This window comes from Osmerus mordax, chromosome 1 (assembly GCF_038355195.1).
Source record: "Osmerus mordax isolate fOsmMor3 chromosome 1, fOsmMor3.pri, whole genome shotgun sequence".
In the NCBI taxonomy this organism is placed as follows: Eukaryota; Metazoa; Chordata; class Actinopteri; order Osmeriformes; family Osmeridae; genus Osmerus; species Osmerus mordax.
The window spans coordinates 20,843,284-20,869,744 of NC_090050.1; the positions used below are offsets into that span (position 1 = coordinate 20,843,284).

The 26,461-nt window shown below is 40.9% G+C and overlaps 1 protein-coding gene across 3 annotated transcripts in view; it reads left to right on the plus strand.

Annotated features, from left to right (window-relative positions):
- Nucleotides 1-26,461, plus strand: part of fhit (fragile histidine triad diadenosine triphosphatase) — a 132,167-nt gene that overhangs the window by 93,240 nt on the left and 12,466 nt on the right. For all 3 annotated transcript variants that reach the window (XM_067241541.1, XM_067241558.1, XM_067241549.1), the window contains 3 exons: nucleotides 5,243-5,388; nucleotides 6,838-6,867; nucleotides 14,616-14,684. In XM_067241541.1, coding sequence (XP_067097642.1) covers nucleotides 5,243-5,388; nucleotides 6,838-6,867; nucleotides 14,616-14,684 — 245 coding nt within the window. The remainder of the gene's footprint in view (nucleotides 1-5,242; nucleotides 5,389-6,837; nucleotides 6,868-14,615; nucleotides 14,685-26,461) is intronic.

A 26,461-nucleotide genomic window follows, 5' to 3' on the forward strand; every position in this document is an offset into this window, starting at 1 on the left:
AAAGATCATGATCAATGGTCACATATTGTCTGATTTTTTCCAGTCCTCAAAATCACACTGAGTTGTGCCAAGCCATGCACTAGGCCCTTGAAAGGGGTGTATATGTGTGTGTGTGTGTTTTGTACTATATGGTGTGAGAGCAGGGTCTGTCATGGACACTGTGGTTCCTTTGAGCGCCCACCCCTCAGTCTCATGTTGCCACATCAGATGGAACTTCTCCTCAAGCAGTCTTATCCAGCTCCACTCTGCAGCACAACTATAAGCTCAGTAACAACCCCCACCACACACACACACACTCAAAGACACATACACACACGCACACACAGACACAAAGACACGCACACACACACACAGACACATACACACACACACGCGCGCACATACACACATAGCTCATTTGCACAGCCGCCTCCCCTCGCTTCATTTCACATGATTCAGCTTTTAATTAGATGTTTTTGTTTTTAATTACTATTTGTGTAAAAGCCTGCGTGCTTCAGGGGGTGAAGAATACGTTGGAGCAGTGCTGTGGGGGGTGAGTGGGGGGGTTCTGAATGTGTTCAGGCAACGAACCTCATCTCTGCTTTCTGCTCCTCAACAACAACATTGCCTGTGTCGGCAATAACACTCACATGAGATTGAGTTTCCAGTTGATTCTATTAGGCGTTGAAATAAACATGATTTTTCCCATGTCCCAAGCTCTATATCTCGTCTGAAAGGCTCATATTAAAAGCTTAAATATTTGATGAAAAGTAACTCATAATCTTTGATTAGATTAATTTTGGTTGCAATAAAACCCAATTCCACTGTGTGGCTGTTTTTTGTCAATAAAGGCCTCGCATAGTAATTAAACCCACTGAGTGCAGTTTGGATGTTCAAGGTCTGCCTTGCATTCACACTGCAGAGGAGGAAAATAAACCCATGTTTGGCTTGGATAAATACTTTCTATCATTTCAACCTACCTATCTCTTTCTTTTCCTCTTTCCTCCTCATCTGCCCCTTCTCCCTCCATCTTTTTTTCCCCCCTTGCGGTCCTGAAAAAGTTCGAGTTTTTAGTTTTCACCCCTCTCTATGGAGGAATCATCTGATCAGCAGTGCGTCTCTTTGCAGGGATGATGGGGTGATTGAGGCCATTTTGCCTGGGCTGTAATCTAGCAGACAGAGGCAATTGTTTCTGCAGTGATGGATCCATTTGTTTTGCCAGTTTCTGAGCCATGTTGAGCAGGGCACTCTGATGCTAAGGGCATTGTAAAGATGCTGTGTGCCTGGTGCTTGTAAAGTGTGTCCGATCGCTCACTTTCCATTTTGCATGACCTGGTGTGCAGAGTATCCTCTGCTGCCAAATACTTGACGTACTCTGGGAAGTTTGCACATTGGGCAGTAATTATTCTCACTCCACGAATATTCTGAGCTGCTGGAACTGTTTCTCCTTCCAAAGAAATACAAAGACTTGAGAGTCATTTGACATTCTGGCCATTTCTCCCGCACTGGCATCAGAAATGTCGAGCCCTCAGCCATACCCTATTTGCGAGGGCACACTCCGGGTGTAAATCCGTAATAGTTTATTAGATGTCATTACTCTAGCTGCCATTTTAATTTCTCCGTCCCGCATAGAAACTCCTCCGGAGCCTCTCAGTGGGTTGAATCATGGGATTTGTGATCCAATTGTAAGGCACCATTATTTATCTTTTTCCGCCTTAATCCAAATTCTCCCATTTTCCTTCCAGCATATTGAAAGAAGGAGGCTGGGATATGGATGGGTGAGGAGAAGGAAGAGGTGTCGGGGGTATTCTCAGGGGTGATGGGGGGGGGGACATCCTCATAGACCCAGGCAAAGTCAATGTCACAGTAGAAAATGATAACGTTCCGGGGGGCAGGGTGGGGGGCCGGGCAGATGTTTTCCCTCAAAGAAATGATTGCATTTGCAATGTAAAACCAATCTGGGATGCCTTGTTCTTATTACATGCACCACAACCTCGGGAGTGCATCAGATGAAAGCAGTCAAATAACTGTTATGACAGATAATAATGGGATCAAAAGGGAGGGTTCTTGCTGCAGGCCCCCCCTGCCCAACAGGCCCATTCGGTCGCCAACTCATGGGGACTGGAATGAGAATGTGGCCTGCTTCCGTTGAAAGATTGAGATTTGATTGACTTGGGCAGAGACATCCAGAAGTCTCCTGTTACCTTGAGGATTGTTCAGAGGTCTAAATGAAGTGCCTGGCACACAAAAGATATGGTGGCGTTGGCATGCAGTGAAAAGGTGTAACGTTGGCAAGTGCTGAATTGGTACTGGGTGACTACAGTGCACCAGCAGGAATGAAGACGCCGCTGTGTGCTGTGCTTATTTCCCCAGTGTTCACATCCCACTCAGGCTTACATGAGCCGTGTAGTGAAGAAGAAGGAGTAGAATGATTAAACCCAAGGGAGTGAAGAGGTGTGTTTTTCTCACAAGAAAGAGACAGTTTCTACATGAGGAAGATGATGATGGGAGCGACAATGAGGGTGATGACACTGACAATAACAGCAACAGCAATAGTGATGACGATGATGATGATGATGAGGAGGATTCTGACTTGTGGTTGTGGTGGTAGTGGTAGTGTTGTCCCTATAAGGGAGAGAGAATATAAATAGGCCTAATCTAGTCCTATTCTTTTTTTCCCATCCTGTTATTGCTAGATTTAGAGGTAACACTCACTTCTCTTTGATCTCAAATAGTGCAGTCTTCCATTAGCCCTGGAGCAGAAAGCTTTAGAAAACAAATTGAGGAAGGACTTTCATACTCCCTGTTTTAAGCGTTTCTATCAGCTTGATGTTTTCTGTTATTTCATTTGATTTACTTTACCACTGCTTTACTACCACTTTTTTACTACCATGTCCCAGTTTCCAATTTGACTTTACTTTTGGAGTATACAGGTGTCTGCATTTGTAGATTCTAGAACATTCAAAATAGTTCTAGATAGTGTTAGGCCTCGTCCACACTAGCCCGGGTAAATTTAGAAACGCAAACATATGTCTGCGTTTGCACCTCCTGTCCACACTAATACGGCGTATTTGGACACTGAAAACAGAGCTTTTCGAATACGCTCCCCTAGCCGGAGACATTTGAAAACGCCGGGTTCGCGTAGTAGTGTGGACGGGGTCCACGGAGCTTTTCAGGTACGATGACGTTCAGTTGCCATGGCACTGGGGATAGCTTGCGCTCTAAACTATAGCTATAATGTCAAGACGAACATGGAAGGTGAAAGAAATATGCTGCTCCATCTCTATAATTTATTTACCAGTTTAGTTAGTGTACTTCAGGTAAAAGTATTAGCGCTTAATAGATACGCGTTACTCCTACACAGAAGGCGAGCGTTGTACTCGGTGTGCCTGAACGATAGCGGGACAAGGCAGAGAAGACGGTTTAAACCAGGTGGTGGGACAATTTTAAATTATATAACACCAAATAGTAAATGTAAACAGAGCAGCGTGATGTCTGGAGGGAGGGGCAGGAGTGGCGTAACCATGACAACGATTGTCATGTACCCGTGTTAGTCTGGACGGCAAACATTTGGAAAACAATATGAAAACGCTAGTGTGGACGGAGATCGTTTTCAACTCGAATACGCGTATTTGTATTTACCGGGGCTAGTGTGGACGGGGCCTCAGAAAATCTACACATTGGTAGGCTATAATAAGTGTTACCATGACTGGTACGATTAATATAATTTTGGGATGAATACATTTGTTTTTATTCAGTTTTTCAAAGCCACGTAATGGTACCAATCTCAAAGTAAACACGGTGTGTTTTCAGACTTGCCCCTCCTAACCCCCAGCCCAGTAATCTTTCATCCTTGGTGGCTGCGTAGCCAGAGATGAGTCAGAAGAAAGATATCACTTAATATGATATCTGATTTCATTCCAGCACGGTGCACATGAAAAGGGGGAGCAAACTGATCATTTGTGTCGCTGTTTCTGACTTTGGAGATGAATGGCGCCCAGATGAGACCATTGTGCCGTGAAACGCGAGGATGTAATCATCCTCTCGAAACGCAACAGGATGCAGTTTTATGGTTGGGGATTGGACCCAGACGCCTGCTTCACTTTCACCGCCTCATCTTTGGATTTCTTTTCACTTCAAGGTTTTCAACATTTCAACATTTATTATGTTCTGTCTCTCATGAAATCTACCCATGAAATCAATACGTCACAAGTAAAAGAGTTGTCAAAAGGTCTAACTCCTCAAAATCCTTGCAACCCTTTGCTACATTAGACTTTTATTTTGATTAAACTCTTTGGTGTGTTTTTGGCAAATCAGTAATTAAGAGATGAATTTGAATGGAAATTGGCATGAATCAAAAAGAGAGCTTAATCGGTAGGATCACAGGATAATCACAATATCTCCAGTACTCAGGAGACCTGAGCCCATGTGGTCATCACATTAGCTGTTCTCTTGAAAGCCACTCTTGGCCAATAAACAACTAAATCTGTGATCACAGGTATTACTTTGCTGCTTTTGGGCTTCAGTAAAATAGCTCTCTACAACAGTCAATCTTCCTTCTCTGACCATCTGAAGAAGCAGGTTTTTTTTTGGTGGTGGGGATTTGTATTTTGAGATCATTTCTCTCTGTCTTTTTGTTTTTATTTCAGAGAGGAATGGTTTTGTCCCTGTTCTTGTTCCCTTCCCAGCATGATTACGGGCTCTGGGTTTCTGAGAACTGCTTCACTGGCAGTGTTCTCAAAACACTGTTATTGATCCAATAGCCCAGAACAGAGGGTGACATGTGCCTCAGCCTTCAGACGTTTGCTCCTTCCACCTGTCATCAAAACATGTCTCGCTTTTGTAGCCAAGCTTGATTACTTTTCAGTGTACAATTACATCACTATGTGGACTGTGGGATATTCTGTGAAATATGTTTCCTGACCTTTATGACTCAATGGAAATTGATCATTTTTGTTGCCCTGCACAACATCGCACAAAAACAGAAATCTGCTAAATGCTCTGTTTTGGGGGGGAAACTACACAGAGAAGTTTCCTTGTGATTATGGTTGCCCTTGGCAACCTGGACAGGCAGTCATCTGATTCATATATATATGCTTATCGGTACATTTCACACAGTCAGAGTGATTGGATTAGAGGAACAGCTCAGAGGTCGTCTGCCACTTGGAATAGGGCCACAGCCTTGTTGATCTCCACGTTAGCTTAGCTGGCCTTGTGGATCTCCACGTTAGCTTAGATTTTCTTTAACAAGAGTGTCTCCCAGATGTGTTGGTGTGCCCCCTGCGGCCAGTGGAGCGCTTCCGGGACCTGCGTCCTGAGGAGGTGGCTGATCTCTTCAGCACCACCCAGAGAGTGGCAAACCTGGTGGAGAAACACTTCCAGGCAACGTCACTTACCATCGCTGTACAGGTAGGCCGACTGTTCACACTGGTTACGTTTGAACAGATGCATGTGTACATGGCACACCCACACTCATGAAACTGACAGTCAGCTCTACATGATATCTGCCTCATCTCACACTCATCTTCTTTTCTCCACCATAACTGTGGATGTTTGTGATTGACATCTGTAAAGTGTACTTATCGAATCAGTTGATTAAAGTGCCGACCCCTGTGATTCCTGTCGCTGTTGCCATGGAAATAATGCATATAAAGTTTACACCCACACCCTCTGAACAGCACAGAACTTCGTAAAATAATCACATGCTATGTGACTTCTAATTGAAATGACAGATAATAGCTTCAGTATAATTTACCCTCCTCTGCTTCATGCTATATAGGATCCATCAACATTAGATAGGATACACCATAATCTTGAATCACTGTAATCCACCTATACATACAACACAGTACGTATAGTAAGTGTAGCATAAATATGCATCGCAACGACAGCTATTGCAGGTACTGTATGCCTACAGAGAGAACTCGAGATCCCCACCTGTTGGGGAAAAAAACAATGTGCTGCTTCAACGACTCAGTTCAACATAGAGATTGGGTAGTATTGTCATTCCACAGTCCACACTATTCTGCATAACCAGTGATATATATGCTAATGTACAAATAGCACCTACCTCACTCTGCCACCTGTCAGATCAAATCATTTTACCAGGTTTGGAGAAAGAAATTGTGAATAATCTTACCTAGATATAATTTTTTTCGACTTGTGAGGTCTGGATAAGTTATGATGCGAGATTAGTTGTGACAGCCTTCGGGTTAGAATGTTGAGGTGGGGTCCACTACTGAAGCATTGTTCTCCAGGAGAGGGACTGTTCTTTCTACGCAGCGAACTCACAACAATCACACCTGAACTGCCTCACATGAGATATTCTTCCACTCACATTAAGCTCATAATACCAGTAATATTTTCTAACAACCCCAGACATCCTGCTTCCTGCCCCATGCAATCCATCATTATCATTCCATTGCTTTTCAGTCAGTCAGTCTTGTCTGTGCTTTAACTCCTGTAGTCTCAGTAACACCCTTGCAATAAATATGACTTTAAAAACAGTATGTACGTTTGTCATGCACATGGGTTGACGTGTATATTTACAAATTGTGTTTTTAAATTCACTCTCATTATATGAATAATGTTCAACACCGTTGTCATTACGTATTCCATCCACAATGTAATAACAGCAGATTCCACATTTCTCATGAGATATATTTTGTGAAATTGTGAACATCGCAATATGCCGAAGGACTTAAGACAAAGAAGTAAACTTGAACATTTATCTTTTTCCAGATACTTGGAGAAGGGGGAGGTGTAGTGGGTAATCTGAAATTGAAATATGGCTGAATTATTAACGGATATATTCCTAAATTCCCAAATGTTCCTAATGATCTCTTCTGTTCCCACCAGGATGGCCCCGAAGCTGGACAAACTGTGAAGGTGAGAACTTAATAATGCACTCCTTTTAAATTTATCATGAGGCTTCAGCAACAGTTATATGCTATTAAATAATCATTGTATTTCATTTGCAGGTCTCAAACTCTTGGCTTGAGTGAATTATTCAGTAATATATTTTAAAATGCTTTGTCTATATCTCTTTTGGGGGGAAGGGGCGTTGGAAGTGGCATGAACTAAGAAGGGGGGGGTTCGAGCTTCCAGCGGGGGGTGGAAAGGGTAGGGTATTGAGGGATTGCACCTGTGCCTCAAGCCTTCACAAGAACTTATGTCTGACTTTGACAGAGATAAACTTGCTTCCTTTAACATCATTAGTAGTGACTGTTTCATTACTAAGATGATGATTTTATCACTATACAGTTACTTCACGCCACACTTAAGTTGGTGCAACTGGCAGCCATTAATAGCCAGGCAATTACAGCCTACTGATATGATGGCTCTGACTGAATTTTATTAAGTAAGTACTGTAGTACATTAACTATATAGTGAGGTTGATAACTTCAACAACCTCTTCATGTTATGACTTGGCAATGACTTGGACACAAGTACGATTGTAGAATGTTTATCGCGGTGCACTTATCTATTATACTGTACTAACTGGTAGTACTAAACAGTACTAGACTATCATATAGTGGCTTACAAACATATTTGTGGTCTTTAGATTTGGCTCAAGACTGTTAATCACCACTGTCCATAGTATGTGGACGTTGACTGTGCTGTCCTGAGCTCACACACTCATTTCAGAAAGCATATGAAATCCAAGCTAATCATACATGACAGTAACCATGAGAGCAGTCTTTGGTGTGAACTGGGCAGGGGGGGTATTGAAATGTTCATGATGTCATTTGAGGGGAGGACACACGTAGGTGGCTGGATCTCACAGAGTCACATTTGAATTAAAGCCACTCACTCTTTTAAATACATTAGAAATATATTGACATTCTCTGTAGTTCATACCATTGCTATTGAAATGGTGTGTAATTTCATTTGAATACGTGTGCCTACCTACTAATAAAATATGTACAGTACAGTTTATTCCTTTAGAAGCAACATATGCTTAACGAATATAAGTTTGGTGTTGCACCAAAACAATGCAACATAATCCTTGAATAGTATAATTTGCGTTTCAGTGTAGCTCCGCATGTTGTGAATTTTAATGAATGTCCTAGAAATTTGTAAGAAAACAAAACCTTTTTTTCTGTTAATAAGCACTACATCCTCTTTAAAACAGCACCCATTCCCAAAGATAAAGCAGCTACCAATGAAATGTTTAATTACCTGAGAAAGTGAAATTTTATGTCAAAACCCTGTTCATTCATCTGGCCAAAAACATGCTTGAAGGGTATTGTTATTATTTATATTCAAGGGGACAATCAGACAGACACACTTTTGTAGCCCAGCCCAGGTAGGGGTGGGCGCTCAGAACTGTAGTGTGTGGGTGGGTCCGGCCCCTGTCATAACATATTTCATGTAGTTCTTAAAAGTAAAGGTTAGCTTTCAAAACTGCTGCAACTACTCCAGCTTAACTTTAGCCCATACCACATTGGCTTCACTCCTCGATAAAAAGTCTGTTCATTTAGACTCACTCTATCCTTGCTGAAGTGTCTGCCGTGCACACACTGTTTAAGTGCCACGGAAGTGGCCCCTAACCTTTAAACTGAGCGAAACCTATTTGTTGTACTCCTTGGGTTTAGAGCTTATGTGGTACAAGATAACCATCAACTGTCTTTTTATAAGAGTCTTCTTTTTTAATTCCTCAAAAGGTTTCTGATGTCAAATGCTTTCTTCTTTTCTGCTTGGAGTAGATGCTGACATTCTACTCCAATCTATCAGGGAGAAAAACAGGCCCATTTTTTCTTCACATTATATAAGTACAAAAGGTTGTTTCCACTGTCTACCTTTTGTTGCGATGACTATTCAGTTTTTCTCTGCTCCTGCTTCATCTTATTGTCCTCCCCCTTGTTACTCCCCCATCTCCATCTTGTCGTTGTCTTTCATTAGTCTCTCTCAGATGTTTGGAGCACCCCTCCCCTCCATCCCAGCCCCTCATGGGAGAGTACGAAAACATACTTTTTAAAATGTTTTATTTCCAATCATTTTGGAGTTGTCTGGATATACACCGTCAGGGCCCTGAGTTTTACTGTTTGGCTAAAATCAACTATTAAATACCTGACATGAATAAGAAATGCTGTCCTACGGCACCTCCATTTTGTTTCAGATTCCATTTGTTTCAAAAGACAAATGTGTAATCTGATGGTCATATTGCCCCTCCCTCTTCACCCACAGACAAACTAAGCTTTTATCTGCTTTTCATTCCAACACAACACAAACCTTGTTTGAGATTAAATAGTCTTTGTCTGTCAATACAAGAAAGGTCAACGAGCAATATATTTTTAGTAAGTTCAATTAGATTCAAACCAACGGGCAGGTCAGCACTGAGATAATCTGAATGTCACCTCAACCAGATATTCTCTCAGACCAAATATCTCAGCTCCTTCGATTTGTAACACAACAGGAAGGTGCATCTGGGAAGCAGTGAATCAAAGACAAAAGCAGAGAGTCGTTCTCCAACAGTTACTTTTACTATTACAGTGAAATAATCTCCACATTGTATTGGGTAATTTTAAACATGCACTAACTCTGAGTCAGAGGACTGCACAGTCCCTTTATGAAAACACATTATCTGGCGTGTAGCGCACCTGCTACAGGGCTGCTGCAACTCCATCTATCAACTGGATTATTGCAATCAGGTGCTTGTGCACTGGCAATAAAAAATGGCTCATTGATTGAATAAGAGAGAGGCAGTCTATGGAGGCAAATGCACTTTTATAAACTCGGTGCCTGGAGTCTCAGAGAGACGGAAGACAAATCTTCGTATTAAAATGATGGAATTGAGGTTATTTCTGTCTTATGGAAAATGTTTAGGTGGTTATAGTAATTCATCATGTAGAATACTCTGTTTAGAGAATGCTTGTTTTAGTTTTCAAAGCCTGGCTGGAATATTTATATATTTTTATAAAAAATCTGTGAGTGAACGTCAAGTGGTTAACACACTGAATATAATTTTGGGGTGACGAGCCAATATAGAACATTGGCAGAATACTGATGAATGCAGGATGGATTTTCATTATTTTTACAGTATGCTTTCAGGAACAGATATAAATTATCTTCTCTGGTAATAAAATGATTATACTCATATTAATCTCAATCCTATGGGAATGAATGAATTAAAATATGCTATACAAATGAATTTGTTTCATGGTTGGCTAGTTTGATTCCACAGTTTTTATACTATGGTGGTCTCATGTTTTAAAGATTTTTGGGCTAGGCACCAAAGTGGTTGAGTCCAATTTCCCATGTGATTGACAGCAAAGCACCTGTCTCTGCAGTGTTGCCATATTCACATCAGTCATTAGCATTCTGCGGTGGCAGCACTGGCACTGTTTGTAATGATGTATGTGTGTGGGAGTCCTCATCAATGCGACAGTAGAGAAGATGATGAGCTAACCTCAGGATAAGACCTACGACCCTAGCCCACTTCAAACCAGGTCCATGGCTCAGGCTTTTGGATTAATTAGGACTTCAGTTGACCTCAGAATGGCAGAGTAAGCCATTTATTTTCCCAGGTGACAGATTTCAAACTGTGGAAGTTGAACACCGGTCCATTGGACGTTGGACTCTGGCTGGCTGCCTCACAGTAGAACTTCTCCTTGAATGTTTAATATTTAACTGATATTATTATGGCAAGTTGCTGCTTCTGATGATCTGCAGGACTTTGGTCTGAATGACATGTGAAGGCAAACTTGATTCTTTGAGACTTTGATATGATACTGCCAAATGAATACCATCCAGAATTCAGAGGTTATGCTCTTATTTGAGTCTGTTGATGAATCCTCAAGTGAATCATCACAATAATCAGTCAAGACAACCCTTACAAAAAAAACAGTGTAATGGTGTATAATAATATCTTTGACAGATGCCTGGCTGTAGCCTGCTTGAGGCGATCTTAGAAATTATAGCATTTCAGTGATGTAAGTCTCTGCTGTCACAAAATGTGAATTGGGAGCATATGCTAAGAGGCAAAATGCAAAGTGGACCTATCCTGAAGCAAAGGAAGACAAATCTTCGTATAACTTGCAGCTGCACTAGTTTTCTTCCTGGTGTTTTTCTTTTGTGGACAAGTGTTTTTAGTGATGGAAGTAGTACATGGGCAATGAATCACCCTCTATTCCTCTAATTAGTAGGTTCTGCTTGGAGCAATGGTGGCTTCTGCAAGCCTTCACTTTAGCGGAAACACAGCTGTTTGTGACAGAGCACATTTGTCTGCTTGTCTGACTAGATTTTACTAAACAAAACAAATTACATAGCATCCTTTTATTGATTTATCTCCACAGTCATAAAGTAATTAATACATTAATGTTGATTATGCTTAATGTTGAAAAAACCTGCTTATACATTTTATTAGGTCACTGAATGTTGCAAAGGCACACTGAATGAACACTAGTATTGCAGACAAACATAACTAAACATAAAAGTATTGATGTGAAGGGCATGTTTAATTAGCAAATAAGCTATAGCCACATGCAGGCCTACTGGAGATTGGAAGACAATTATTGATGGGAAAATAAAACATAAGGAAGTAACCAACCAGAGATGGATCTCAGGACATTGTAGGAGCCATCATTGAACCATGACCCTAACATCTGCCCATGTCTAATTGTGGACCCAATGAGACAGAACGGATAGGAATTGACACTGTGACTGGTGTCAAGGACACACTCGGGTCCTACTGGAAATAGAAGGGCTGTGTCATTTTATTGCCCTTGTTTTGTGGATTTGTCTTCCGGAAAAGCATTATGATTTTATCCCATTCAAATGCCAATCGATATAGACCAATAACAACTTTAGCATTCGGGCTGCAACAGGATTGACTGCTAATCATACCATCCAGTAAATGTGGTGCTGTCTAGAATTTTACAAAGTCTTGCTCCTCTGCTAGTATAAATTCAATCCCAGTCGACGCCTGACAGCCCCTGTATCTAATGTTGAGAGACTCATTCAGTTCATACTGAGCCCCCATAGGCAGTGTATGTGTGTATCAAGCTGTCTAAAACTCACCCCACACACATTGCCACGTCAGTCAGGCCTCTGATCGCCTATTCCACCCTTAAGATTCCTGGCACCCTGGCGTTTACACACTGCTTGTCTGCTGTCTCTGTCTCCCCACCGCACTCAGCATTTACAGTCCTGCTTTCACAAACAGCTTTGCCACTGTTTTTCTTCTCTCTTTTTCCCCCCACTTCAAAGTTTTCCTCAAGGTAGGCAAATTAAATAATGCAGACATTATGCAAATGGTCTCATTAAATAGAAAATGTGTGACAACAAAGCTGAAGCCTCCAAACATGTTATCTTATTTGTAGCATTTAAAAACACTTATTCACACTGCCTGTACTGTTTATTATAGCAGTCTAATGAAAGATGAATAAAAGCTCTGCAATTAGGTTCTGTGCCCTAGATTAGTAGTATGTATGATCCAAACTCCCTGATTAAGTGTCTAGATGACATCTGATAATTGTTGTGTTTAATGGTATGCTCTACTTGTTTTAGTGGTCACAAAGGCTGCAATAGGATCTCCTCTCTTCTAACCTCTCACCTCATTGAACACACAAGACTTGCTATATGACAGTGTACAAGGCACTGGCACAGTGGTACAGCATGTAATGGCATTGCCAGGTGTGAAATATAGTCATGTGTCAGATTAGAGCCATATTCAAAATAAAGCCCATTCTAAATGGTCCATGTTTCATCCATGTTTCATCGGTTCACTTAGTTTCACTGGAGTTGGTGGTTAGAGTAAAATCTGAGAGGGAGGCAGAAGTGAAGGACTCAATGTTCCACTACAAGGTGGCCTTCTGTAGGTTTTTTGCAAGTGTTACCATAAACAGCACAATTTACACGTGAGTTGATGTTGAAATGTCGAAAGATCTTAAGCTATAAATTAATCGCATGACCTGAAATAGCAGATTGGGTAGTGTCAGAGGGTGTGAATACACCATACGCTTTTAGTCCTTGAGTCTCAGTTTTTAGAAGCAAGGAACTCTTACAATCCACTGATGAATCACCCCATCTCAATATGTCCTCTTGAATTCCTTACTGGAGTCATATGTAAATTGCACAATGCATTTATAGTTAATTAAAGCATTGCTAGCAAGTATTAGCAGAAGAAAGTGAAAGGTTATGCAGTTCCAACACTTTGGAGAGCATGTATTAGTCACTATGTTCTCCAATGAGCTGTCATCTTTCTTAATAAACTGATGATCTTTAAATCTTGTCAGAGAAAATAAGAGGTGTGATTCATTATTTATATTTTTTTAATTGATAATTGACAGTGTTTAAAAACATGTTGTTTGTAGAATGCTAATGAACATCTATCCACATACAGTAAACTTCAGACAACTTTACAAACACTTTTAAAATTGCACTTTCCCAAAGAAGAGCAGTGTGCTCCCACAACTGTCAAACCATCATAAGAATTCAAAAGACTGTGTAGAGGAACAGTGAAGTCTTTCCTGGTTAGTTTGAAGAGCCTTGACAATACTGGCTGTAGTGTTTTCACATTGAACCACACAAACAAGATGATGTCCAGTCCTCTTCCCTGCTGCCAGTAAAAGTACAATGACTGTTTAACGGACTGCTTGTAATGCAATCATGAAAGCAATGTTTCTCAGATTAGGGTTTCATGATTAGGGTTTTTCATCACATATATGCCTACCTGAAACAATCGTGCATTTAAGATTAGAAGACAAAACTGATTAAAATCTACAACAATACTGTATCTTGTTTTCGTACAACAATGCAGATTTAGCCTTTTACAAAGTTGATGTTTGCAGAATTTATCTGGAATGATCAAATCTCTGACAGACCAAAAACAGCCATAAAATTTCAAAACTTACTAATGACATCAAAGTACTTGAAGCCAAGTGACAACCCATATCTGACATAAGATATAGTCAAGTGGGTTCATAGTATGTAGAATTTCTCCATACTATGAATTTCTAGAATTATTAGAAGTGACATCTTAGGAAGTCAGAAAAAGAATACATTTTGTAATACAAATGTTATTTTTGTAGAAAAAAAATTTAACGTTGAAGTTTTGAAAGAACATTTGATGACATGCTGTTTCTTTACCCCGTTCTTGCTCAGACCTAAACATATTTGACTTCCGTTTGCCTTTCAAATTTTGTCTATTAAAGATGGGAGTTTATTTACAATTCATCATTCAGTAATGTTGTTTTCTTGTGTATAAACAGGGACCAGTTGTTCAGGGACATTACAGCACTAATAACCACCCAAGGAGAGTAGAACTCGCAAAACTAACTGTGCAGATGGCCAGGTTTGTGACAGTACACTGCAAGGGGAGAACAGGAAAGGACGACTGACAAAGTCAATTAAAGTTTTAAAAGCATAAAAATAAGGAGTCTCAGTGGTATACAGGTAGTACGCTTGGTGGAATTTACTGTAACCCTCCTGTGATTTGCCGCAGTGTGGTAAAACGTGTGCGCTCCTGCCACCAGATTGTGAATTAATGAAGAATCCCTCTAGAAAAGGCTGTTTTCAGGTCTGTCTGTCAGAAGACTACCTGGCACAATACGTTTCTGTCTCTCTGGATGAATAAATAACTCAACGATACAAAAATGCAACTTCCTGAGGACTCTCTTCTGTTTCCCTTCCAGCATGTGCACGTCCACGTGCTCCCCAGGAGGGCGGGAGACTTTGAAAAGAACGACAACGTCTATGATGAGGTGATGTACAGTAACAGTCCAACTTTCACTTACCACTGATTACCATTATATTAGAAGTCGCTTTGGATAAAAGCGCCTGCTAAATGAATAAATGTAAATGTAATTATGTTAGAGTAAAGTTGCACAATAACATTTGCAGTTCAACAGTTGCAGTTCTTTGCAATTCAAAGCCAAACCATGAATTTATGATTTAGAAATTCCGAGACAGGCATCACTAATACGTAATACACAGGTAGTATGCTGTTTCTCAATATAGCTGTGAGGATAGAGGCTGTACAATTGTTTTAATGTAACAGATGCTATGCACTGGCTTACCAGTGGCTCAGAATGATAGCTTTAATTAAACAAATGATAGATGAGGTTGAACTATTGTCATGGGGCTGTGCAGTCCACATGAACTAGAAACACCACAGCTACTGTATTCCTCACTACAACCTAATGAACAAACCTCAGTGTGTTTTAAATTTCACTGTGACATTTTAGATTTGCAACAAAAAAGACTGCACCAAATGAATATCAATGACAAAGTTTGATATGCATATTCTAATAACCACTACTAATAAAAGTGAGCCTGCCTATGGTTCCCTAAAGAACCAGAGGCAGGAAATAGAACATATCCACAGCAGAGGCCCACCAGCAAAATATAAATAGGTTAGTTTTTAATTTGCATGTGATCATAAGGGTTATTGTGAGAGCAGTTCCCCCATTTATATTTTCCATGTCACACCCAGCAAATGAGAACATTTTTCTTTTAGGTGTTTTTGCTTCACAGTGAATAATCACCCAGGGTTTGCTCCCCCCATACCTTACTACTGTTAAGTGTTTTATAACCGAGACTTTTCACATTTACTCTCTCATAAAGACTATTTAGGAGGCAATAGAACAGGTTAACCACTTTTCCTCCTCAGTGTGAAACTGCTGAAAGTCCCACCCTGGCGGTTCCAACCTCAGCCATGAATAATGAATGTTTTTAAGCAGACATCTGAATCAGAAGTTCAGCAGGACATCATTCCTCTTATGGCCTCTTGAAGCCCCTCAAAGCACAACTGTCTTATAGCAGTGACCAGAGTGCTGTAGCTATAGTTGCTATGCATGATATTACCATGTTACATGATATGTTAGTTATTGCTCACCATCATCAATAACCATGATGTTCTCTTCACTGAAAGAGTACAGTATAGCCATTACAGGAGTCTCATCTTGACTGAGTTTCTGGCGCGGGCGTAGTGCTTGGATAAGAAGGAGTTTATCGCCACAAAGAAAGTGATGGGACACAGGAGTGCTATTTTATTTGTCATTTTATTTAGACAAAGTGAAACTGCACGCTAGACTCTCACAGCGTGGTGGTAAAGAGCCTGTCCCCCCAACTGACAGCCCTGCTAAGAAAGATATCGTCAACAGCAAAGCTTCAGTTCTGTCTTCTATTGCGCTCTCTCTTTCTTCTTCTCTGTGATGTACTAGATGGCATTTCCAATTTTCTTTGCGGTGTCACCTTCCCCTCAAACTGTCACAGCGTATCATACATGTTTTGTCTGGTTCCTTTGCTCCTTCGTCTACTGTTGTCAGTGGTCATAATGGTGACAATCTCAGTATTCTTTCTCTTTTAGGGAACTCAGCTTTTTGTTTAAAACTGTGCTTTGGAACCATGTTACCTGATCCGGATTGTCTTGGTCTGGCAAGAAGGACGTCATCTTGGTTTAGAATCCAGTAGAAGCAGTACCTTAGGATGTGTTGCACTAGCAATCCTGTCCAATGTGATAGATTTATGCGTGAGTCCCCCTAGCAATATCTCAAGTGATTACAGACAGATGTAAGACTTTGTCACTCTACATCCCTAACAGTGCCCTGACTGTGATGTGCAATGCATTATGTGCTAGACATGCTCAACACTGTCTCAAACCAGATGGATCTCTTCTGTAGTTTCTGAATTCATGGCAGAGATATGAAATCCTGCCAAGTATACAAGCGACTTGCAAATGCATTCCTGTATCAGCCATAGCTTTGGCACACTTACAGTATGAGCACATAATTTAACTATTGAGCTATGAACTTTGAATAAATGAATGTAATGTACTCTATTGGGTAATCATGTAAGGTAGTATGATTGTTGTGACTTGAAGTCACTGGCGGCTCAGAGAAGGTGTTGGCTGGAGAGTAAAGGTGAGACAGAGTTGTCTGCCCACCACTTGGTGAGTGTTACGTCTCTTTATAACCACCAGCCAAGGCTCCAGTCATTACACATCATAAAGGTCAGCACTTCTTAAAAATAAGTGTTTTGACCTTTAATCAACCATGGGTAAAAATAGAAACTTGCAGTGGACATTCCTCTAACATACAGTATATTCTGTTCCTTGCAATAGTTCTTTTGCAAAGAATAGTTAAAAGATTAGCATAGAACACTCTTTAGACCCCCTTTTGGATTTTGCTGTACTGGTAGTGACTTACTTAAATGTAGAGCTGACACTTTCAATTTTTTTGTCTGTCTAAGTCCTGCCTTGTCTTTCTTTTCTCTGTTGTTCCTTTTCAACAATTCAGGACCAAACATAACTTCCCAGTAGTGCTTAACATGTTTATGTCTCCTACAGCACAGTTGTCCAGTCCATCCAACTGATGAAGTACTGATTCAGTATGTGCGCACACTACAAAACTGCATATTCAAATTCAAGTTTTGTTATTTTACTGTAAATAGACTACTCTCGATGCCTGGCTTCAAGCCTGTTGTTGACTATTTGAGAATAGATTGTGAAGTACAGTTTTTGGGAGCTAGCCATGGGCTGGCATTAACAAGCCCTACCATTTTTTCGTGAGGAACAAGCAGTCCTCTTCACATGTATTAACAGCACCTGCACTGTGGACACGAGCCGCTCTCAATGCTGACAAGAGTGCTCTCCAACTGACTTTTTAATCAGGGTAGAAAGGCCTAGAGAAAGAGCCCAAGCCGTTCTTCTCCCCTCTCTCTCTCTCTCTGAGCCACCTCAGAGATCAGTAGGAACTCAATTATGCTGCTGCCACGCTTGTTAGCGGGAAACAATGTCAGCTCGTGATTATAACTTGTAATGATGTTATTTTCCCCAATTAGCCGTTGTGTGTGTGTTTTTTCTCCTATTGCTTTCCACGTGTACCGTAGAGAGAAACTCGGAAATGAAAGACAGATGAAGGAGACACTTTGAATGTTGTTTTATTGACAGCATTTTGCTGTCTTGAATTCTCTGAATTCTAGTCTGCTTAATAGGTAGTTAATGGTTATCATATTTAAGGGAGTTATTAAATTGGTTATTAAGATATATGAGCTGCAGTTTAATTCTACATCACCAGGTGGTGAATTGAAACAGTGAGCAATACTAACATGCATCAGTATGATTCAGTTATGATTATAATTGACCTATCACTAGGCTACTGGTGAACAGGGGCGGTTCTAGACGAGGGCCTACAGGGGCCAATGCCCCTGTAAAAATGTCCCTGGCCCCCCCTGTGGACCCCCTGAGCTGACTGAATATCTTCTTCTTTTTTTGACACACTGTTTTTCTTCTTCTAGTAGTCATCATGAAACGAGGAAGGGACATTGCAGCCTTTTTTGCCCCAGTAAATAAAAAAAGTGAGAGAAGTGAGAGAAAGTGAGAGAGCTGAAGAGCTGGAAGAGGGAGAGCCAGAGCCGTTTTTATGATTTTAATGTAAAGCAAATTAAAGTATATTCAAATATGATTTGTTTCAGTTTTTTTATGTGCCCCTCTGATTAAACACTGCCCCCCCCCCCTTAGCCCCCCCAGTAAAATGTGTCTAGAACTGCCACTGCTGGTGAATCAGAAATTGTCCAATTATAGTAAAGCAACACTTACTATGTGTGCTGACCTTGGTCAAGCTGCTTTGTCAAGTACATTGTAGCCTAATTAAAAGTTTTCAGTAGCTGACTCAAAACACCAAACAAAAGTCAAACATTTAATAAGACAGGATGATTATATGGTGGACTTGGGAAACGTGGAACATGGACAGGTGCCCCTAAAAATGGAAGTAGTTTTTGTATGTTTTCCAAAGCCCCAAACATACACAATTAAATGGAAGCAATGAATAAGCCTGAGTGCTACAGTTGATTTGTAAATTGCTAATAATAATGGCTAATTATGGCCACTGTAAGGTTCTGCCATTAAATCAAATGCTTGTCCAAGTGCAGAAGCAACTGTATCGCCAAGATGGGCTGACATAGCAATAGGTCAGTTATGAATTGAAATTGATTGAGATTGTGAGCAATAAGCTATTTTGAAAAGGAGTTATCATTTACATTTAGTCATTTAGCAGACGCTCTTATCCAGAGCGACTTACAGTAAGTACAGGGACATTCCCCCCAAGGCAAGTAGGGTGAAGTGTCTTGCCCAAGGCAACTTCACAAAGTGCCTTGCCTTCACAAAGTGATCATAGAGCTGGGGATCGAACCAGCAACCTTCTTATTACTAGCCCGATTCCCTAACCGCTCTGCCACCCGACTCCACCTGAGTAATAGTTTATAAGGAGTACATTATACTAAAGGCAAACTTGAAAATTGCATTCATTTTAAAGCATACCCTTTGCCATAGATTCCCAAGCTGTGGGCAGCGGCCCACTCGTGGTCCGCGACCGTAATTCAGGTGGGTCGCCTTGGCACGTTGACTATAGACCGAATGACATTCCCGCCTTAACTTGCATACACCCACTTCAATCCACTATGCCCCCATCACTTCCGCATATTGCATACAACCCAAGTCAACAATTTCCGGTGGCGAGCAAGTTATGTTAGTACTCAAACACAATGCCGTTTTTTAACCAGGAGTTCGGATTATTGGCTCCCGTGATGTTATAAACGTGTGATAAACGCTAATTAAGTGAACGGATGTGTTGGAGGGGATGCAGTTATATTTGAGCTATAGTGGGCCACAAAGTGGAACAGGTTGTGAATGGCTGCCCTACGCAATCCCAACATTTCAATTGCAATTGTACTGTGTTGTTTAACCAAAAATATTTAATGGCTGAAGAAGTCATAGGGAAGTTGTTGCACTGACTCAACAGTACTGTATATAGTGTCTCTAAAATGACACCTTAGGTCCGCTCAACTCATGTTCCAAGCCTCTTCACAAAACAACCACTCTCAATGCTCTGCGTGGGAGAATGAATTTCACTTATCGAGCTTCCAGATGATTATCTTTAATTCCAGTATCCCTCCAATCAATATCTCCTTCCCCCAGTCTCTACACCATGTCTACAAGCCTCATCTCTGCTACAGTATGTGCTGACACTACCCTGCCTATGAAATGTAATGGCTCCCACTCTCATGGCCCTCTCAACATTGATATCGTTTGATAGCATTGTTCATTAGATCTTTATCGACGGCTCCCCCCTCCGTCGTTTGAAGATACCCAGAAAGAACGATCATATTCAGGGGAGGCACTCGTCGTTGTTATTTGTCTGTGATTTATCATTCTTTGTGGCAGTGTTATTAGGGTACATAGGAGGGGATAGAGGCGACGTAATGAGAAATATCAATGGATTCTCATGTTCTGGGCTGCTGTGACAAGGCACTATCCATCTCACTGACACTCACCTAGTTAACATTTTTATCAAAGGACTGGGATTTGTCATTTTTCCCCTCACTGTGAAGGGAGTCTGAGTTTTTGCCAACACCTCTGATAAAGGGGAACATGGCCTGCACTTCCCCTGCGCAAATGATGAGCAATTGTCCTAAGGACTGGCCCAGTCTGGCACTCTAGGTCACACTGTGGAGAGTTAGATACAGGCAGGTGGCAAGTGTTTGTGTCAGAGTTTTTCAAACCACTTTTACTTGTGCTTTACGTTCAAATGTGTAAAAGCTGCTGCATATCTTAGCTCCTAGAGATTCCCATCTGTCCATTCTGAGGGAAGACAGGGGAAGAGAATTAGGAGCACAGCTAGCTTCCTGCGGTGCCCTTGGCTTTGTCAAGTTTATAAATGTGTTCACTATAATCTGCTATTGACAATGCTCGTTGATGATGAAACTGTTAATTATTTCACTGACTGTGGGATATATTAAGCTAATTTAGCTGAACATATGGAATGGCTATCAAGTTGTTGTACTTTTTGGAAACAGCAGTGTTTTGTTTACTCTCCCAAACTATCTTTCCTTCTTTTCTCTTTCTCTCTCTCTCTCTCTCTCTCTCTCTCTCTCTCTCTCTCTCTCTCTCTCTCTCTCTCTCTCTCTCTCTGATTTTTATTTCTCTCTCTATGTCTACATATGCTAATTTTGTTGTACTGGTGGAGGTAAATTGCGCAATAAAGCAGGAACCATCTGATGTGACGCATATATCCAAGCACTTACAGCTTGAACACAATTTTCATCTTTAGCTAAGTGTGAGAGAGGTTCAGGAGATGTCAGAGAGGTGTTGATTTGCATCTCATTCGGGATGCTAATATATGTATGAATCTAGGTTTACAAAGTTGTGATTGGCTTCAGATTTCAAACACATTTTCACATTTACTTCATTACTGTATTTATTGTAGAGGAAGAAGAAATCCTTTCACATAAGAATTGACACATTCACATTTGAAGAAGGTGACCAACATGAATAATTTCATGACTGATTGATTACAATCTTTAATCAGGCTAGCAGAAATACAGTACATTGTCAATGGTTATATTTTTGTATCTATATCTATAAATCCACAATTTTTAGGATATGTAGATGAAAGTATTACATGTTTCAAACTCATTGGGATTCAAGTAGCTTGTCCAACTGTTGGAGTGATGACAGCAGAGACAATCCAGTAACTCTGTGTTGCCGTGTTGTCACCCAGTGGGTACAAATACTTGAACTGGTGTGAAAACAAGAGTCAGTATTTAGATCTGGTCAGATATCTGGCCTTGTGGCTGTAAGCATGTGTGATTTAGAAAACTGCAAAATCTGTAATTATTGTAAATGCTGAGTTGAAGTTTTTTTTTTCACTTGAAGATAAATATATCCATGCGAAGTGCATCCATTAATGAGCTCAGGAAATGCAGGATTGGCTTTACTTCAGCAATATCATTTGTCTAATGTAGCAGTTCAGTTAGGACATATAGACAGACATGGAGGGAGGGAAATTGCCTGTCTGTTGTCATTTTCCCCCATTTATAATTAGGTTGATGTTAATTGCTCTTGCACATACAGACACACACACACTTTCACATACAATCATGCCCAAAAACACACACAAACAAGCTAAGCTCCATGTCATGGAGCTCTCAGACTCTGTGATAGACATCAGTCAGTCTTGCACAAAGAAAGCCGAAGAGAGTCAAGTCTTTAAATATTGTGTTTGGATTAGAGGAGGCTGGCTTATCGAAAGTGGCAGGCCACAACAAAAAAAGAGCCCAGGTGGATAATGCTAGCTAACCTTTCACAGAAATCATTTCTCATTTTCTTCAACTATGTCAGGTATTGGCCGTGAGCAAGCCAAAGCGCAGGGCCAGCTAAATGATGTATCCAAACACGCCCGTCTGAGAGAGTACCTGCTGGGAAATGGTAATTTGATTCAAGAAAAAAAGGAATCCATCTTGCAAAACCACCAGTCATTCCTCAGCCTCTTCGCCCTTGTGGTTTTATTGTATTTTAAAAATGTCGTTCCTCATGACTACTGAAGCTTTGATTCGTTTTGGCTTTTTTTTCTCTCAGTTAAAACACAGTGAACTTAAAAAGCACCCATGTATATCAGTGTCCAGTGGGGGCTGTCACAGTTGTGTAGGAACACGGGCGGTTCAGCGTATAAACCACAAGTTCGCTGTGTTTAATTTCTTTGGGGAATCCAGAGCGTGCTTCTCATTCGGGGATATTTTAAATATCTGCCTTCCCCCATAATTCTCTGTAGTGCAAATGACTTTGATGGTGGCAAAGGAAGCTGGGAGGAAGGGGCTGAAAACTGCTTCCTTTTTTCATCCCAGCAGGAATTGTAACAGGAATAGTAAACAGTGGGGCATGGAGAGGATGGCCATGGATAGATATGGAGGCCAATCCTAATCCCCCTAGCAGCGTCAATGTCCTCACAGTACATCCCAGCCTGGACTCCTGTGGCTTCATTAGAAGGACATGATGCAAATGTGGACTCTACTGTCTGGATGCCCTCTGAAACAAACACCCTCTATGGCTCAGCGATGTGTCTTATCAGGGTATAATGAGACTGCTTGGAAGCACATAGGAAGATGTCTGTAACATGAAGAAACTGTACACCCACCACACCACTAATGTTAGGAAGTAATATAAGAGACAAACCCAATCTGTTTGATAGTTAACAAGGCAATCTGGAACTCGAAGGAATTTCTTGTTACTCTGAAAAGTGCCTACTTGATTAAATTAATCTCTAACAGATGTTGCTCAACTGTACTTCTGAAGGAGAGACTCCCATTCAAGGAGTAGCACACCTGCCTGGAGTGGAAGTCTATTCTAATCACCTGACTTTTGACCCTCATTTCGCTGAGCACAGCAGTTCCTCCTCTCGCTAATGCAGAATCTGAGGGCTAGTGGTCACGGTCATTAGCGTACTGGCAGGAAGGAATCTTCCATCTCAGCTTGACTTAAGTTTTGATCTCAGATCAGAATAAAAGACAAGAAATAGTTAACACATGGTGCTGAAACATGAACAGTAACTACGGATAATGAACTATTTTACTGGCTATGTAGAGTGTTTTAGAGTCTAACTATGAATATTTTTTTTCTCAGACTCCTGCCTTGGGCTAACTTGGTGACTAGACCTAAGCTAAAGAAATGGTCTTACTACTGTAGAGTGGGATATCCTTCATATTTGTTCCAGAAATCAGATGTCATGCTCCTGAACTGGTTTAGCCCATGTTCACATTAGTCAGATAACTTGGGAAAACTGGTACAGTATGGCCTAATGTTAGTGCAGGGTGAAGCACAGTACAGCCTTGTTATGAAAGGCCTAATCATTTGGTCGTCCTGTACTGTAAGATTAAAGGTGATCGACCACACTAACCTGAACTCACCATAGTGGTATAAATCTGAATAATTATTCACTTCCTATCTTCCTATTCACTTCCTACTGAAGAAAGTCTATATACGTCTGAAAGATTGCAGAAGAGAAAAGAAAGATTGTTGGAGAGGGAAAGTCAAAGGTAAGCTAAGGTGCTAAGCCTTTTATCTGTCTGCAGAATAATCTGACTGCAGGACAAGTCTTTTGCAGAAGACCTGTAATTAGACTTTACTCTCTTTAATAATCTCCCTGGTTTTATCTCTGGCTGAGTAGGGTTATTATTTTGCTGTACATGCTGAAATTCCAGAAGGGAGGTTGGGGAGATCAGCTCCCATTGCAGTGTGTAACAACAATTTCCTCACATTTTAAGTGGGCTAATTGGCACCAATCAATTAGACATGATTAAAAGTAGATTAGATGTGTTGTTTAAATAGCACTGTGAAAACACAGTTCCAGGATGACACACTGGAAACAGTCAGTGGTTTCTTGACCAGAGTTAATTATGTTTAGAGCGAGCTGATCTGTTAAAGTTCTGGATTTAATTACGGAAGATGTGTTTTATGATCAGAACTGCACCAAATATATTGTTTATAGTACACTACTCCACTTCTTTTGTGTTAATACAGTATGAATCTTTGATTTCTTGAGGGGTAGGTAATATTATCTTGCTGTTTTGGGTCCTCGAACTACACAGTTTCAGTGTAAGACAAGAATGCATAAATAGACAAAGCTACATGGGTCAGTTCCAGTGACATTCCCACTGAGAATTTCCCTAGCCCATTCGAGCCCAACACCTGCATCGACATCACTCGAGTGCCAGCATGATGCCAGTCAGCATCTGGTCTGACCAGTCAGCCTGGCGCCATCCCCAGATCCCAGTGCTGGGCATGTTCGCTAGGCATCGGACGAAGCCAATTAGCCACTACTATCCCAGCTCTTTTGGTGGCCAGCCACTTTGGGGTCTGTTCCTGTCCAAGAATCCAAAGCCAGGCCATTAAACCACAATAGTCTCCACCAAGCTCAGATCCGGCCTCTTGAGGCCAGCCTCACAAACCAAGGCTACATCCAGCATGTTCCTTTTGCGTCTAATCGCTGCTAAAGAGCTTTCAATCCCCTGTTGGTACACCTTGTCACTCCTCCGGCTCGTTGTTTTCCCTGCAAATCTGTTTTGATTTATCCTTCACACCTGTTTACCCTGTTGGAGCTCAGTGAGGACAAAGACATGAGAGAGGCCACTATTTCTTTATGTACACTTGCTAGCTTTGTTCAGTAAAAACAAAGAAACCCATTGTTGTGTTGAGTTTGGGTGCCAAAGCATAATGCATTTTTTAGGTTTTGTTCAACATCTCGCATATAGTACATAAATCAAAATCTAGTTGACTAGCCGCGTGCTTTATTGAAGCGCTGGGTGAGACACTTTTGATGTGCCTATTTGTAACCCAAACACATGTAAATGAAATGGAGAAAGGGAACAAGGGATGCATTTTTCAGTCCCTGTGACTGGCAGGTTAAATTGACTCCCAGGCAGACAGTCTGATGAAGGAATGAGAGAAAGGATAAATCACAGAGGCTTTAGTGGCTCCTGTCTAGGCCTGTCACAATATCGAACAGGTTACAGCTCCATAGAGCACCAAATCCCATTACCAATAAAGTCTCATGAATTTGCATGTTAATTAGTCACTATCAGATCTCCATGTTGTTATCACAAGATGACAGAATTAATCAGCCATTAAAAGAGTGTAATTAAAAACGAAACAGCTACCAGGGAGTGTCCTGAAAAATCAAGCGTGGATCTGAGCAGTCACAGGTCTTGAACTTGGGGACAATCTCAAGGCTGTGACTTTGACTCAAATGGAGGGTGGGGGTTGTGCTTATCGAGCGTGAAGGGTACAAATGTGCTCTTGGAAAGCCAATCGCTTTGTCCTATCAAGATGTGCTATGGCCTAGCCTCCCAGGTATTGGTTAGATTGCTCAATAGAGGAGTTAAGCTGGAACACGTGTCTGGTTGTGTGGTATTATCTGAAGAATAAACTCACCTGTCGTAAGGTCCCAGTGACCTCCTGTGGAATGTTATTTTCGAAGAAATGGTAAGGCACCTGAGCATAGTCCTTCTACTGTGGAACCAGCCTGAAGAGGCTCTCAGCAAGAAACAATCAAACTGTTCAATAAACACAAGTGCTCAGAATAATTAAAAAACATACACATCTATAAACTGGATTTACTGGAGGTAAATGCATATCCTTTCATGAGAACCTACTACTTTCCCAATTGAGAACTTTCTTTTAAAAGTTTGATGTTCAGAGAAAATAGGTCTTCAGTGAATTGTAAATCAATCAAGTATCTTTACTGTAATTTTGAAAGAACCCCTCTTCCAACAAAGATGTACAGTATGCTTTTGTAGACATACACCCTGTTTTTGCAGTTGGCACTGTGGTGTACTATACAATATTTATGCTCTGGCCATGTGTTCAAAGCCCACAGAGAGCATGTAGGCACATCATGTGTCTGTACTGTGTCTGTACTTGGCTCTCAGATTCCCTCAAGGTTTTCCATCTTCACCATCTGTCCAGAAAAAAAAGAACAATGTTGATTTTTGAAATCATACGAAACCTCATTGACAATAGGTGTAAAATAGCTACAAGGCAAACATGGCCAGCTATACTGTGACTGTGTACAGAAGTAGGAGACAATTGTTTGTTGTCTTCTGGATCCTCCCTATTTACACAAACAACAGCAAACACATTCATATCCTTTGGTTAAATTGGCCTCTGTCCACAGTTTGTTATATCATTGTGTGGAAGAGACAACTTTCA